This window comes from Leucoraja erinacea, chromosome 4, assembly GCF_028641065.1.
Source record: "Leucoraja erinacea ecotype New England chromosome 4, Leri_hhj_1, whole genome shotgun sequence".
Classification (NCBI taxonomy): domain Eukaryota; kingdom Metazoa; phylum Chordata; class Chondrichthyes; order Rajiformes; family Rajidae; genus Leucoraja; species Leucoraja erinaceus.
In genome coordinates this window covers 712837-728075 of record NC_073380.1, presented here as the reverse complement: position 1 = coordinate 728075, position 15239 = coordinate 712837, and the positions used below count along the sequence as shown (strand labels likewise).

The window sequence follows — 15239 nt, the reverse complement described above, 5'->3', positions numbered from 1 at the left end:
CCTCTCTACCATGGTCTTCGACTGGCACAGGAAGCACTATCTCGTGTAAGTGGACTCCTACTCGAATTGGTTTGCAACCTCCTCAGAAATAGTCGTCCAGAAACTTCGACAACATTTCTCCATACATGGCATTCCAGCTCGACTTCAGACCAAATTCACCAGCCAAAAGTTCAAAGACTTTGCCAAACGGTGGAACTTTCAACGTGTTACCAGCAGCCCAGAATACCCACAGTCTAATGGACTTGCCGAACGCGCTGTTCGGAGAGCCAAACAACTCATGGAACGCTCCTATCTGGCCAAATCTGATGTCTACCTGGACCTGTTGAACTTGAGAAATATTACGAGAGACAATGTTTTAGGCTCTCCAGCCCAAGTCCTGATGTCCCTCCGAACGCGACCTCCGTGACACAGGATCACTTAAAGCCCAAAGTTTTCAGCCCTGCTGTAGTTCAAAAGCGCATGCAGTCCAATCGAGACGCACAGAAACGTGCTTACGATAAGACCAGCAAACCACTTAAGCCATTAATCCAAGATCAAGTGGTCCGACTACAGGCAGACAAAGGACACACCAAACTGGGGTTCATCCATGGCCCCGCAAAGGAACCACGTTCCTACCTTGTCGATGTCGGTGGTACCATCTACAGACGCAACCGTCTACACCTCCTTCCAGTGAAGGAACGGCGTCCGGCGCTCCAGAATCTTGACGCACCACCACTTAACTTTAAAGTGATTGCTGTTCCAGCCGTTCCAGTAAATGCAGCTGCTACTCCGGCCCACTACCCGCGTTGGTCTGTTCCCCCTTCCCTTTTGTAACCAGTTCACCGGTGCCCCCGCAACGGTCTTCCCCTACGGCATCTCCCCAAAGCCCTTTGGGCTCACCGAAATGCGCCCTCAACTCTTTGGAGGAAAAGGTTAATGAGGCAGCTCCTTACCGTATGAGGGTTAGCAAGCCACCAGTTAGGTATGGCGATTATGTTTAACCCCTTTATTATTAGATGTGGCAATTTGCATTTAACAATTTATGTACTCAATGTAGTGTTAACGTTTATTTACTTTTCATTTTTACAAGAAGCGATGTAGATTGGCTATAGCATGTTAGCCAATTAGAATGCTTAGGTAATTATAACCCTGCCTAATTATAACATTCATAGTGTAAGATCCTACCCACTGTCTACCAGTATGAGTAGCAGTGTGAAGTGTGATGACCTGCTTAGTATTTAATGACCTGAACAATAAAGATGCTTGTGTTTCAACCTGTGTAAGTTTTTTTTTTTTTTTTATTTTTATTAGCGGTACAGTAAATCGCATTAATACATCGCATATATCTTATTACATTATATTGTACCACTTCATTTTTTGAGCTTTAAAAAAGATAGAAATAAAAGAAGTAAGGAAAGTAAGCAAGAATCGTGAAGGTGCAGGAAAGTGTTAGGAGAAGAGAACCCCTTAGGGAAGGAATTAGAGCAGGAAGTAAAGAAATGAAATAAGACCCTAGAAAGAAAAGAAAAAAAAAAGAAGAAAGGAAAATCAATCGCTCTATTGTAACACAAAACTCTGCAAAAAAGGATATACCAACCGTGTTTTTATTAAAAATTTATTTTATACCCCCCCCATTACCAGGTCCTGGTAGCCTTTATGTTTTAACTTATTATTGCACCTTATGCTTGTAATAGTTTCATAAATGCAGACCACGTCTTTTGGAAGTGATCTGCTTTGCCTGCTAGGAGGAGTCTGATCTCTTCCAAGTGTAGTGTTTCGAACATGTTTGAAATCCACATTTTTGTTGTTGGTATTGGAGCATTTTTCCAAAATTTAAGTATGAGCTTTTTTCCCATTATTAGCCCATAATTAAGTAAGTTCCTTTGAAACATATTTAATTCTGGGTTACCTTCCGATATTCCAAAAATGATCCATTCTACTTTGGGTAGTAGTTTTGTTTTAAATAATTTTGTAAAGATTTCAAATATTTCGTTCCAGAATTTTTTAATTTTTATACAGAAAACAAAAGAGTGCGCTATGTTAGCTTCTTGTGACTGACATTTATCACAAATGGGTGAGACATTGGGGAAAAGTTTATTTATTTTAGTTTTTGAATAATATAGTCTATGTAATGTTTTATATTGGATTAGAGTATGTCGTACGTTGATCGAGCATTTATGCACATATAATAAGTGTTTATCCCAGCTCTCTTTTGAAATTTTTATAGCTAGTTCTTGTTCCCAGTCTCTTCTAATATTATCTGTTGTAGGTATTTCTATATTCAATATAATATTATATAAGTATGATATTAGATTTGCTGATTCAGCCTTTATCTTCATGGCTTCATCTAATAAGTCTGGGGGCATATTATAATAGTCTTTTGTATATTTTTTCAGATAATCACGGATTTGAAGATATTTAAAATATTGATTATTTTTCAAGTTATATTTCAGTTGTAATTGTTGAAATGGTAATAATTTCCCTAATTCATACAGGTCTCCGAGCGTTTTGATTCCCGTTCTTCCCCATTGTGTAAATGATTTATCTATAATTGAGGGTTTAAACGAAGGGTTATTGGCTATTGGCATTAGCAGAGATAGATTTCTTAATTTTAAGTTCTGTTTTATTTGTTTCCAAGTTCTAATTGTACTACGTATCACTGGATTTTTATTATACTGTTTGTTATTCAAATTCGTTGGTGAGAGGAGAGTCGCTCCTGTATTACCAGGAGCGCAGTCCTCTCTCTCCATTATAATCCAGTCCACCTGCTGGGCAGAGTTGTCCAGCAGGTGAATCATATTTTTAATATTTACCGCCCAATTATAGTACATAAAGTTAGGGAGCGCTAGACCACCCATCTCTTTTGGTTTACTGAGGTGTGCTCTTTGTATTCTGTGGGATTTATAATCCCATATAAAGTTTGTGATGTCTGAGTCTAATTTTTTGAAAACATTTTTTGGAAGATATATTGGAATTGATTGAAATAAATATAGGATTTGTGGTAAAAATATCATTTTTATAGCATTTATTCGACCTATTAAAGACATCGGCAGCGTTTTCCAGAATTTAATTAGATTGTTTAAACAACCTGTGTAAGTTTGAGCTCTTTACATCTCCTTAGGCTTCTGTTACCCAAGTTAAAGCGTTGTTCACAGAAGCAAATGAAGAAACTACAACAAAGGTGGTTGAATCTGACCATTCACTACTGAGGTCATCTTTAACTCTTTCTTCGGCAGTAATTAAAGGGGTGGGATCTGGTAAGATACTTGGATCATATTTTATCTTGATTATCATGTTTCATGAATATGACTTCATATTAAGAATGGCTGATAAAAAAATACTTACTTAAAATGTGTTAAGCATCCAAATAAATGTTAAAAGCTGCAGTTGTCATGATATTGCATGATTCAAAAATTGTGGGTATAAAAGACGACTCTGAGTCAGAGATGCAGCTAGAATGAGTTTTGTTCCATCAGTTCAAGCATTCAAAGCACAAATCTGATGAGAGTTGTCAGAATATACTGAGTTTTAAATTGGCACCTGACAAACATTAATGAACCATGTATGAGTATTGCTTATGAACAGGAGACTGTGGACATACATACCTTTCGTGGTATGTGTGTCCACAATAAAACTGTAGAAAGCATATTTTTACTACACAATTCAAATTAGTTCCAATGCAAAAATAGGTTAATGAAACCTGAGGATGAAATTGGTCTCTGGTGGAATTGAGAAATTAAATGAAATGAGTATTAACAGCTTGGAATTTTCTAGGACTGGTAAGTTGCCCATGTCGGCACTCTCTCGTCCTATTGGTCTGAACCTGGAGCAGACCTTCCCATAGCAGCTTCCTGACCAAGGTGATGTCTGACCTGATTAACAACGCAATTGTGAATCCCTTAGAAATTGCCTTGATAGCTGGTTAAGGCAAGCCTCCCAGGCTGACAAAGTTGTCGAAAAGCTTAAAGATTGTGATTATCACTTCATCCACAAACAATCAGAAACATGTTTTAATAGAATACTAAACTTTAATTAAATATTATGCAATTAAAAAAAATAAAACACTTCGAAACACATAACAGTAAAAAATTAATTTAAGTTGATTCAATTAATCCAAATATAATGTACATGATCTGAAACTTGCCTCTCTGCTTTGCTACTTTTCCTCACCATTTAAAAAAAAAAACTCCAAAAGCTCTGCTGGAGTTCTATCTAATACAAGAAAATTTACTTCGGAGTCGCGTGAGTGATTCCGAGAAGAAGCCCCGCCAGTCCACATGGCGAGGCACCGGTCTGGCAGGCAACTAATTCCTGCCAGCGGTAAGTGAAAAACCTACAGGTAAGTTTTCATTACTTACCAGGTTGGGTTCATCCTGCAGGAACAGAGGTTCCTGTTGGCTACAGTAGCGCAGTCCGGTCGAGCCGTGGTGAAACTGGCATTGGGCTGTGGGAAGCACGGGAGCCGGCGGATGTCGGGTGAGTTACGCCAGCCGCTTACAAGGCAGTCAGCGACTTCCAGACCGTGGAGGTTCCCGTGGAGGGGTAAGTCCTAACGATATTAGGGTGCCGACTGCACCGTGGCAAACCCGGGGTTAAAAACGCCACTCTATAAAGAACCCGTAAATCGGGGCAGGAGGATACACCTCCCAATAAAAAAGATGTTGTAGACGTCTGGTAAGATGGAGCACCTGATAAAAGGGATGCTCCATCACGGCAGCTCCAGGAGGAGCTTCATACCCAACAGGGCACCCCAAGGGCCGTGGCAGCAGCTTCAGGTAAGTGCTGTACAGTTAAAATCAGTTCCATTACAGGAGCTTTATATTCACGGGTCCTCATGAAGGAGGTTGAGCATACCAGGGCAGAGTTATTCTGTCACTGAGGTTACAGGTACAGTTACAAAGCATACCCCAAGGCATAATGTCAAGAAGCTGTTGAGCACAGGTCCAGCATAATTTACCCCAGTAAGGAGCTTTTATATTCAGAGATTTGAGGTATGGGAAAGCAGGCACCAAGGCATAAAACCAAGCAAGGTTGTTTGAGCACAGCTCCAACAAGATATCCTCCAACAAAAGAGCTTGTTATCCTGAGGTAGATGTGGACTCTGAGGTTGGAGGTATTGAAAAACATACCCCAAAGCATAAAGCCAAGTAAGGCTGTTGTGCACAGTTCCAGTAGGATATGTTCCGGTAAGGGAGTTGTATATTCAATGGTCTCTTCAGGAAACTCTGCTTGCAGCACCTGGTCAGGCTGTCCAAAATCCTCTCTCTATGAAAGAGATCACCAGTGTCAGTATAACCAACTACAAAGGTGGAAAATACCCGGAAGGGGCCAGAGTTCCCCTCATTCTATAAATGACGAGAATAAAAAGACTTAAGGGGTGATATAAAAATAAGCCGCTGAACTTCTCTTAGGGCAAAAACTATTATTTTATTTTTTTTTTTTAATTTTATTAGAAGTTAATACAGCACAAAACAGTACAGTGGAACCTAATTTTAGGTGCCAACTATGTAATACCGTAATCCATTCTATGTACAACCTCTAGTTTTATGTTATGAGATGGAAGTAAGCAAGACAAGAAAAAGAAAACAATAGAAAGAGGAAAAAGTGGAAAAATAGATGGTAGAGTGTAGAAAAACTGAAGTGTGTATATAAAAAATAAAAAAGGAAGAGAGAAAGTGGAAAGTAGAAATAGAAGAGAAGGCCCCTTAAAAGAGAATTTTTCAAATCTGTAAAAAAAACTATTCAACAGGTAAAAATCTGGATAGGAAGCAAAGTGTCGGACCAATTGAGGAACCATTAAAGAGCAAAGCTTCATTTTTGCGGCAACAACACACCCCTTCGTAGACAGTAAACAATCCACTGAAGTTGGTGGCAGTATGAAAGTTAGATAGAGGAAAATCCGAGACCTAAGTCAAGAACAGGGAAAACATGGGACCATATTCAAGTTGGCAATAATTACACTTGTTGGTACTAATGATAATGACAACATGTGTTTGGGCCATGTGTTGTACAAAAATAGCATTTTCCCTTGGTAAGGATGAAAAGTTCCTAGTAGCCTTACAACACACCAATGGGTGAGATTTAACCATGTAAAACTGCACAATGCTAAGGATCCAAGCACATAAATTGTCCAGAGTTGTTTTCAGGGCAAGCTCAGTATTATGGCCAGGGGACATAAAAACGTCTGGACAAGAAGGAGCACCTTATGGAAAGGATGCTCCATCATGATAACTCCAACGTAAGTACTATACTCATGGGCCACCCCATCAGTCGCGGCAGCAACCTCCAAGATTCAAGATTCAATTTATTTGTCATTTGGACCCCTTGAGGTCCAAACAAAACGTCGTTTCTGCAGCCATACATTACAATCAAATAGACCCAAGACACAACATAATTTACATAAACATCCATCACATCGCTGTGATGGAAGGCCAAAAATACGTATCTCTCCACTGCACTCTCCCCCCGCGATGTCAAAGTCAAGCCCCCGGCTGGCGATGGCGATTGTCCCGCGGCCATTAAAGCCACGCAAGGGGGTGCAAGGTCGCACACCGGGTCTTGGTGTTGGAGCCCCCGGCGTGCGCTTGCAGAGTCCCGCGGCCATTCCAAGCCGCGCGGCGTGGTGATGCCAAGCCCCGCTCCAGGAGCTCTTCGACCCCGCAACTCGGGCGGGAGAAGTCGCCGTTGCGGGAGCCCTGAAAAGCGGTCTCACTGCAGGGACCCGCGGGCTCCAGGTGCCGCCATCCGCCAGACTCGCAGTAGCAGCCTCCGAATCTCCGGAGGTCGGGCCGCAGCAGCGCTCCACCACTGCTCCACCCGCTCCGGACTCGGCCAGCTCCGCGACGAGGTGAGTCGGCACCAGAGTCCCCGGTCTTCTCCTGTTGGAGGCCGCTCCTCGTTGCAGCCCCAACTACAACGGAGACCCGACAAAGAAAAGGTCGGGTCTCCCGTGCAGGGAGAGATTAAAAGTTACCCCCTCCCTCCCACCCCACCCCCACCCCCCACACACACACACCCCAACAAAAAATAACAAAAACTACATAAAAACATAGACAAAAAATAACAAAAACGCAGACGGGCTGCAGAGGCCGCTGCTGACGAGAGTCGCGCCGCCAGCAGAGGTCTATACAGGGCAGACCCGTACCATACAGGAGGAACCATACCTCCACGGGTCAACATGGGGGCCCATACCAGCAGCACCATGTCAAGGGCTGCTGAAGCCTCCCTCATGCAAAAGCAGGGAGAGCCAGGGCAAAGTATGGCACTGACCCTTAAGGCACGAGAGCATCGCTCCAGGTGTGCCGGATGTGGCATGCAAATTCGCCATACCAGCATGAACTGGCGAGGCAATGGAAGAACCTGGCTAATAAACATCAACAATATGACGTCTCACCAGCTCCAAGAATCAAAACGCTGTGAAACACCTGTAAATCGTGCGTCACTCAGAATGCCCACCATGAACCAGGTTATCAGGGGGCAAATGGGTGCAATCCTGCGATCGCAGGAACTAAGGCTGCAGAAAGTATTAAAACTAATCCGATCAGGCATAACGGCATTGGGCGGTCAGTCGAAGAGACGCCACTATCAGACACACAGCAGGATACATTGGGCCTGCTGTGTAACGCCCACTTCGAGATTAACTGCCTGAGAAAGAACTAGCAGACCGACGCTAAATCCAAAGTTTGTAGCACTGTGCTGATCGTCAAACTGGTGAGGCAATGTTTGCCACCAAACCAGATATTTGGAGAAAACCTGGCTAAGTAAGTCAAGGACTTAGATGACGAGGCAAAGATGGTCGGCCTTATTACGGCACATCTGACTAGCAGGATGCCACCTCTTCGACCATACCCATTCAGATGGTTCACAGACGCTGGTGCGGGGCAAGGACCAAGAGAACTATCCCATCACTACGCTGTTGGCGTGCACCAGTGCGTACGCCCACTAAAATTCGCAGGCAAAAGAACCCATCAACCATGGAGGTACGAGCAGCTGGACTTGTCCAGGACATATCTTCTATAGACCAATCACCAATTGCAAATTGTGGATTGCAAATGTTTTACAATGAATAGTGCTGCATAACATCAGATCCTTTCACACTGAACAGCATTCAGGGGTTCAAATTGAGCTTATTCTTGAATAACATCCACCCACTGAACATACACCAAGTCGGAAATTGGTGTTTTCAAAACCAGAAACTTGACAGGTAAATGATAAAATTGAAACATTATTCACAAAAGGTGTAATAAAAAAGACGGTTCATCATCCTCTGCAGTTTGTGTCTAATATATTTCCCAAGCAAAAGAAGGATGGGGGGGTGGCGAGCCATTCTGGATCTAACCCAACTGAATTACTATGTCCAGTATAAGCTTTTAAAAAGGAAACATTCGGTACTACCTGTACTAAACAATTGGGTTCCAAAGGATATTATAGGGCAAGTATAGATCTGAAACATGTATATTATTCAGTATCTGCGTTCTGTCTGACTGTCCTATGCAGCTATGCTTCCCGCTTTATCGGGAATAAAAATACAACATTTTAACCATATAACATATAACAATTACAGCACGGAAACAGGCCATCTCGGCCCTACAAGTCCATGCCGAACAACTTTTTTTCCCTTAGTCCCACCTGCCTGCACTCATACCATAACCCTCCATTCTCTTCTCATCCATATGCCTATCCAATTTATTTTAAAATGATACCAACGAACCTGCCTCCACCACTTCCACTGGAAGCTCATTCCACACCGCTACCACTCTCTGAGTAAAGAAGTTCGCCCTCATGTTACCCTTAAACTTCTGTCCCTTAATTCTGAAGTCATGTCCTCTTGTTTGAATCTTCCCTATTCTCAAAGGGAAAAGCTTGGCCACATCAACTCTGTCTATCCCTCTCATCATTTTAAAGACCTCTATCAAGTCCCCCCCCTTAACCTTCTGCGCTCCAGAGAATAACGGTTGTTCTTAATATAAAATTTGCTGGGTTAGCCTGTGGTTCGGGAAACGAGCCTCTGCATGATGAATTAATTATTCACATAGATTCTGAGTGGACCAGTCCTGCGACTCGGACCGTCAGTCCAATTCATGTCTGTGCTCGCTGCAAATGCAGGGATAGCACCAAGAAAGGAAAGCATTACATCTCCTCTACAGGAAATGGGAAGTGTTGTTTAAATACTTAAGTCACATCTCATACGGCACAGATAACTGACAGCTTGGAGTCTTGACAAAATTAAGTTATAGGACCATTAACTGTGCCCAACGTGCTTCCCATCTTATTTACGGCAGCAATAGGGACCCACTCTGCCGGGTTTCACCCCTAATATCAAGGGAGAAAGGATATTTTTCACATGTCCCCAGGATAAGCACGGGGCTAATGGGATATTAATGTGGTATTAATACTATTTTACCAGGGGGCTCCAGCTACATCCTTAGTTGGCTCGGCTATCATAGGTAGTTATCCTCAAGGCACTGGTCAGCCAATAGGTTCAGTCACTACATATTGTGACTGCATAGGATGATTACATCTGCAAATAAAATTATGTTTTAAATGTTTGCATAAGCAGAATAGACATAAATTTTCATGACATACCTCATGAACATTTTCATGACATACCTCACGAACTTCAGTTATGGTCACACATATATAACAATACGTCAAGTTCACGAAGACCTTAGAGGCTCGGAACTAGCAATGTTGATAATATTTTTTTTTTTAAAGGGTATTGGGTTGGACCATCCCCAGGTGATCGAAACAGGGCTTGGCTCACACAGGAGTAGATACTGGTATATTTCCGAGACTCACTCCACCAGGGCTGCTACAATATCAGCAGCAAGGGCTATGAAAAATTCATAATAACCCAAGGTCAGACCAGGGATATTTGCCAACTTACTTAGGTTCAGTGGTTAGTTACTCCCGAATGAGAGGAGTTACTATTATTTATTCATTATGAATACTTCCCTCATCTATCATTGAAGCAGCCGTGGTTGTGGAGACTCGATTCTCACGGCATGAAATTACAGAGCTTTGAAATCTTCACGGAATCACTCACGTGACTCCGAAGTAAAATAGTAAGATTAAACAAGAACTTACCAGTTTGAAGTTTCATCTTTATTTTATGAGGAGTTACGGTGAGCGATTACGTGCCCTCCGTTCCCGGCCCTCATAATCGTAAAGATCATCTGGTAGTTCTAGTCTTCTCCAAGTCTTAATAAGTTACTTCGACTGTTGTTATCTGTGATTTCACACCGCTGCTTTGAAGAATGATACGCATGCGGACTGGCAGGGCTTCTTCACGTAATCGCTCACCGTAACTCCTCATAAAATATAGATCAAACTTCAAACTGGTAAGTTCTCGTTTAATCTTACTATTATACTTAACCTCCCATTGTGAAATTTGCCCTTATCAACCTTAGTAAAGGAGCAAAGTTTAAAGGAGATGTGTCGGGCAAGTTTTTTAGAGGGCGTAACGCTCAGCAAGAGGTGGTGGTGAAGGCAACTACGATAGTGGCAGGGAATGGAGGGATAGGGATTATAAGCAGTCCACATTTGAAGTATTGTGTTCAGTTGTGGTCACCCTGTTATAGGAAGGATGTTGTTAAGCTGGAAAGTGTGCAGAGAAGATTTTTGAGAATGGTGCCAGTACTTGAGGGCCAGAGACATAAGAAGAGGATAGGCCGTTTAGGACCTTGTACCGTGGACACAGGAGGCTGAGGGGTGATCGTATAGAGGTGTATAAAATCATGAGGGGAATAGATAGGATCATTCAGGGAGTGGGGGGGGGGGGGGGGGGGCAGAAAGTTTAAGGTGAGAGGGATAAGACCTCCTAACATCCTCTTCACAGTTCACACTGCCACCCAGCTTTGTGTCATTCGCAAACTTGCTAGTGTTGCTCCTAATTCCCTCTTCCAAATCATTAATATATATGGTAAACAGTTGCGGCCCCAACACAGAGCCTTGCGGCACTCCACTCGCCACTGCCTGCCATTCTGAAAAGGACCCGTTCACTCCTACTCTTTGCTTCCGAGTCTGCCAACCAATTTTCTATCCATGTCAACACCCTTCCCCCAATACCATGTGCTCTAATTTTAGTCACCAGTCTCCCGTGCGGGACCTTATCAAAGGCTTTCTGAAAGTCTAGATGCACTACACCCACTGGCTCCCCTTCATCCATTTTACTTGTCACATCCTCAAAAAATTCCAGAAGATTAGTCAAGCATAATTTCCCTTTCATAAATCCATGTTGACTTGGACTAATCCTTTTACTGCTATCCACATGCCCCATTATTACCTCTTTAATAATTGACTCCAGCATCTTTCCCACCACCAATTGACTCTACCATCTTTCCCACCAACAGGCTAACTGGTCGGTTTTATCTCTTGCTCCGTTTTCTCTCTCGCTCCATTCTTGAAAAGTGTGATAACATTAGCTATCCTCCAATCCACAGGAACTGATCCTGAATCTATTGAACATTGGAAAATGATCACCAATGCGTCCACTATTTCTAGTGCCACCTCCCTGAGGACCCAGGGTTGCAGACCATCAGGTCCAGGGGATTTATCACCCTTCAGTCCCATTAACCTACCCAATACTATTTCTCGCCTAATGAAAATTTCTTTCACTTCCTCTACCCCCTTTGATCCTCTGTCCTCCAGTAAATACTATTTATACTATGGAAAGGGTCAGCAGCGTGAATTTCCTAGGACTCCACCTGTCAGATGACCTGACATCCACGACCAACACCACAGCTCTGGTCAAGAGAGCCCAGCAGCGACTACAACCTCTCCGAAGACTACGTAAAGCAGGTCTCCCCACTACACACCTACGAACTTTTTATAAGGGGACAATCGAGAGCACATTAACCTGCGGCATCACTTCCTGGTTCGGGAGCTGCAAAGCGTACGAACGGCACCAACTAGACAGGATTGTGAAGACCGCCAGCAGGATTATTGGTGCTCCACTCCCTTTCCTGCTGGACATATACAGGAAGAGATGTATCAGCAGAGCCATCTCCATCATCAAAGACCCCTACCACCCATCGCATCACATATTCTCCATCCTGCCATATAACCATATAACCATATAACCATATAACAATTACAGCACGGAAACAGGCCATCTCGGCCCTACAAGTCCATGCCGAACAAATTTTTTTCCCCTTAGTCCCACCTGCCTGCACTCGTACCATAACCCTCCATTCCCTTCTCATCCATATGCCTATCCAATTTATTTTTAAATGATACCAATGAACCTGCCTCCACCACTTCCACTGGGAGCTCATTCCACACCGCCACCACTCTCTGCGTAAAGACGTTCCCCCTCATATTACCCCTAAACTTCTTTCCCTTAATTCTGAAGTCATGTCCTCTTGTTTGAATCTTCCCTATTCTCAAAGGGAAAAGCTTGTCCACATCAACTCTGTCTATCCCTCTCATCATTTTAAAGACCTCTATCAGGTCCACCCTTAACCTTCTGCGCTCCAGAGAATAAAGACCTAACTTATTCAACCTATCTCTGTAACTTAGTTGTTGAAATATGATTGAAATATGTTGACATATGGGAAGAGGTACAGGAGCATTAGCTGCAAAACCAGCAGGATGCTCCTCAGCTTCTTCCCGCAGGCTATAAGACTGATAAACAGACTTTTCCCCCTGCTAAAGTATTGCCAAAGTATCACGCACCAACCATCAACCTGGACACACTGCAGCAGAGCCACTGTCATGCTGCTGCTGATCGGAACGCCTGTTGATGTTTAGTAGAGAGTAGAGTGTTAATTTGTTCATGATATATGTATTTTTATTTCTATTTAGTTTTACTGCACACTGAATGGACATTGGTTGAGCAACTTTTTTTGTTTCCTCTGGGTATGTGAGTACTCAGGAAAATGACAATAAAGATATACAATACAATACAATACAATAAATAACCATATAACCGTATAACGATTACAGCATGGAAACAGCCCTTCTAGTCCGTGCTGAACACGTATTCTCACCTAGTCCCATATCTACCTGCACTCAGACCATAACCCTCCATTCCTTTCCCATTCATATAACTATCCAAGTTATTTTTAAATGATAAAATCGAACCTGCCTCCACCACCTTCACTGGAAGCTCATTCCACACAGCTACCACTCTCTGAGTACAGAAGTTCCCCCTCATGTTACCCTTAAACTTCTGTCCCTTAATTCTCAAGTCATGTCCCCTTGATTGAATCTTCCCTACTCTCAGTGGGAAAAGCTTATCTACGTCAACTCTGTCTATCCCTCTCATCATTTTAAAGACCTCTATCAAGTCCCCCCTTAACCTGCTGTGCTCCAAAGAATAAAGACCTAACTTGTTCAACCTTTCTCTGTAACTTAGTTGCTGAAACCCAGGCAACCTTCTAGTAAATCTCCTCTGTACTCTCTCTATTTTATTGACATCCTTCCTATAATTAGGCATCCAAAATTGTACACCATACTCCAGAATTGGCCTCACCAATGCCTTGAACAATTTTAACATTACATCCCAACTTCTAAACTCAATGCTCTGATTTATAAAGGCCAGCACACCAAAAGCTTTCTTAACCACCCTATCTACATGAGATTCCACCGTCAGGGAACTGTGCACAGTTATTCCTAGATCCCTCTGTTCAACTGCATTCCTCAATTTGCTACCATTAACCATATACGTCCTATTTTGATTTGTCCTGCCAAGATGTAGCACCTCACACTTATCAGCATTAAACTCCATCTGCCATCTTTCAGCCCACTCTTCCAACTGGTATAAATCTCTGTGTAGACTTTGAAAATCTACTTCATTATTCAAATCTGGGAGATTGTTTGTGTCTTCCTTAGTGAAGACAGATCCGAAGTACCTATTCAACTCTACTGCCATTTCCTTGTTGCCCATAATAATTTCACCCGTGTCTGCCTTCAAGGGACCCACATTTGACTTTGCTACAGTTTTTCCCTTAACATATCTAAAGAAGCTTTTACTATCCTTCTTTATATTCCTGGCCAGCTTCCTTCGTACTTCATCTTTTCAGCCCGTGTTGCCCATTTCGTTTCCTTCTGTTGTTCTATGAAAATTTCCCAATCCACTGGCTTTCGGCTACTCTTTGCTGTGTTATACATCTTTTCTTTTAGTTTTATTCTATCCCTAACTTCTCTTGTCAGTCATGGTTGCCTCCTACTCTCCTTAGAATCTTTCTTCCTTTTTGGAATGAAATGATCCTGCGTCTTCCAGATTACGCCCAAAAATTCCTGCCATTGCTGTTCCACCGTCATTCCTGCTAGGATCCGTTTCCAGTCTACCTTGGCCAGCTCCCCTCTCATGCCTTCATAGTCCCCTTTGTTCAACTGCATCGCTGACACTTCCGATTTAACGTTCTCCTTCTCAAATTGCAGATTAAAACTAATCATATTATAATAATAATAATAATAATAATAATAATAATAATAATAATACATTTTATTTGTGGGCGACTTTCAAAAGTCTCAAGGACACCTTACAGAATTTAACAAGAGTAAAAAACATATAATCGGAGTAAAATAAATAATAAAGACATCTCCAATACACAAATTAAAGACAGAATTCAATCCAAAGACAAATAAATCAAAAACATAATGTGAAGAGAGAGCAGCGGCAGCTAAACCGCGCCAGCGTACACTCTCCCTTCCGACAGCCATCTTGGACACAGACTAAAATAATCACTTACACACAAAAATCATCCCCCCACAATGGTTACCACTGTGGGGGAAGGCACAGTCCCCATCCCCAGTTCTCCCAAAGTCAGGCCTATTGAGCTCAGCTATTGCCTCTACGGAGGCCCGATGTTCCCGGTCGTTCTCGCCAGGCGCTGTTGCCCCAGCGTCGGGAGAGTCCTCTCAGCGGCTGGACCACCTGGAATGGCCGCTTCCTTACCGGAGACCGCGGCTTCCGAGACAAGGCCGCGCCGGTTTGGAGCTCCCAGGCTCCCGATGTTGAAGTCAGCGCCGCCCGCTCCGCTCCGCAGACCCGCAGCCCGGAGGTGTTGAACTCGGCGGTCACAGCTCACCGGAGCTCCAGCGCGTCGATCCAGCGCGGCGACCCAGGCAAGGCATCGCCCGCTCTGCTCCGCGATAGCGCTCCAGCACTGTGCCGCCACCGAAGCCGAGGTGCTGGGTGGACCCCGCCAGGAAACGGCGCTCCACGCCCGCTGGTAGGCCACGAGGACGGGTCGACGGGGCAGCCTGGAGGAAAAGCTGCCTATTATTCATATTATGATCACTATCTCCAAGCG

At 43.3% G+C, this 15239-nt stretch overlaps 1 protein-coding gene across 1 annotated transcript in view; it reads left to right on the top strand.

The window, feature by feature from the left end:
• LOC129695995 (regulator of G-protein signaling 22-like) overlaps positions 1-15239 on the top strand; it is a 152716-nt gene that overhangs the window by 26947 nt on the left and 110530 nt on the right. Inside the window, exons 10-11 of the mRNA XM_055633416.1 lie at positions 449-750; positions 3101-3236. Of these exons, the coding sequence (XP_055489391.1) occupies positions 449-750; positions 3101-3236 (438 nt within the window). The remainder of the gene's footprint in view (positions 1-448; positions 751-3100; positions 3237-15239) is intronic.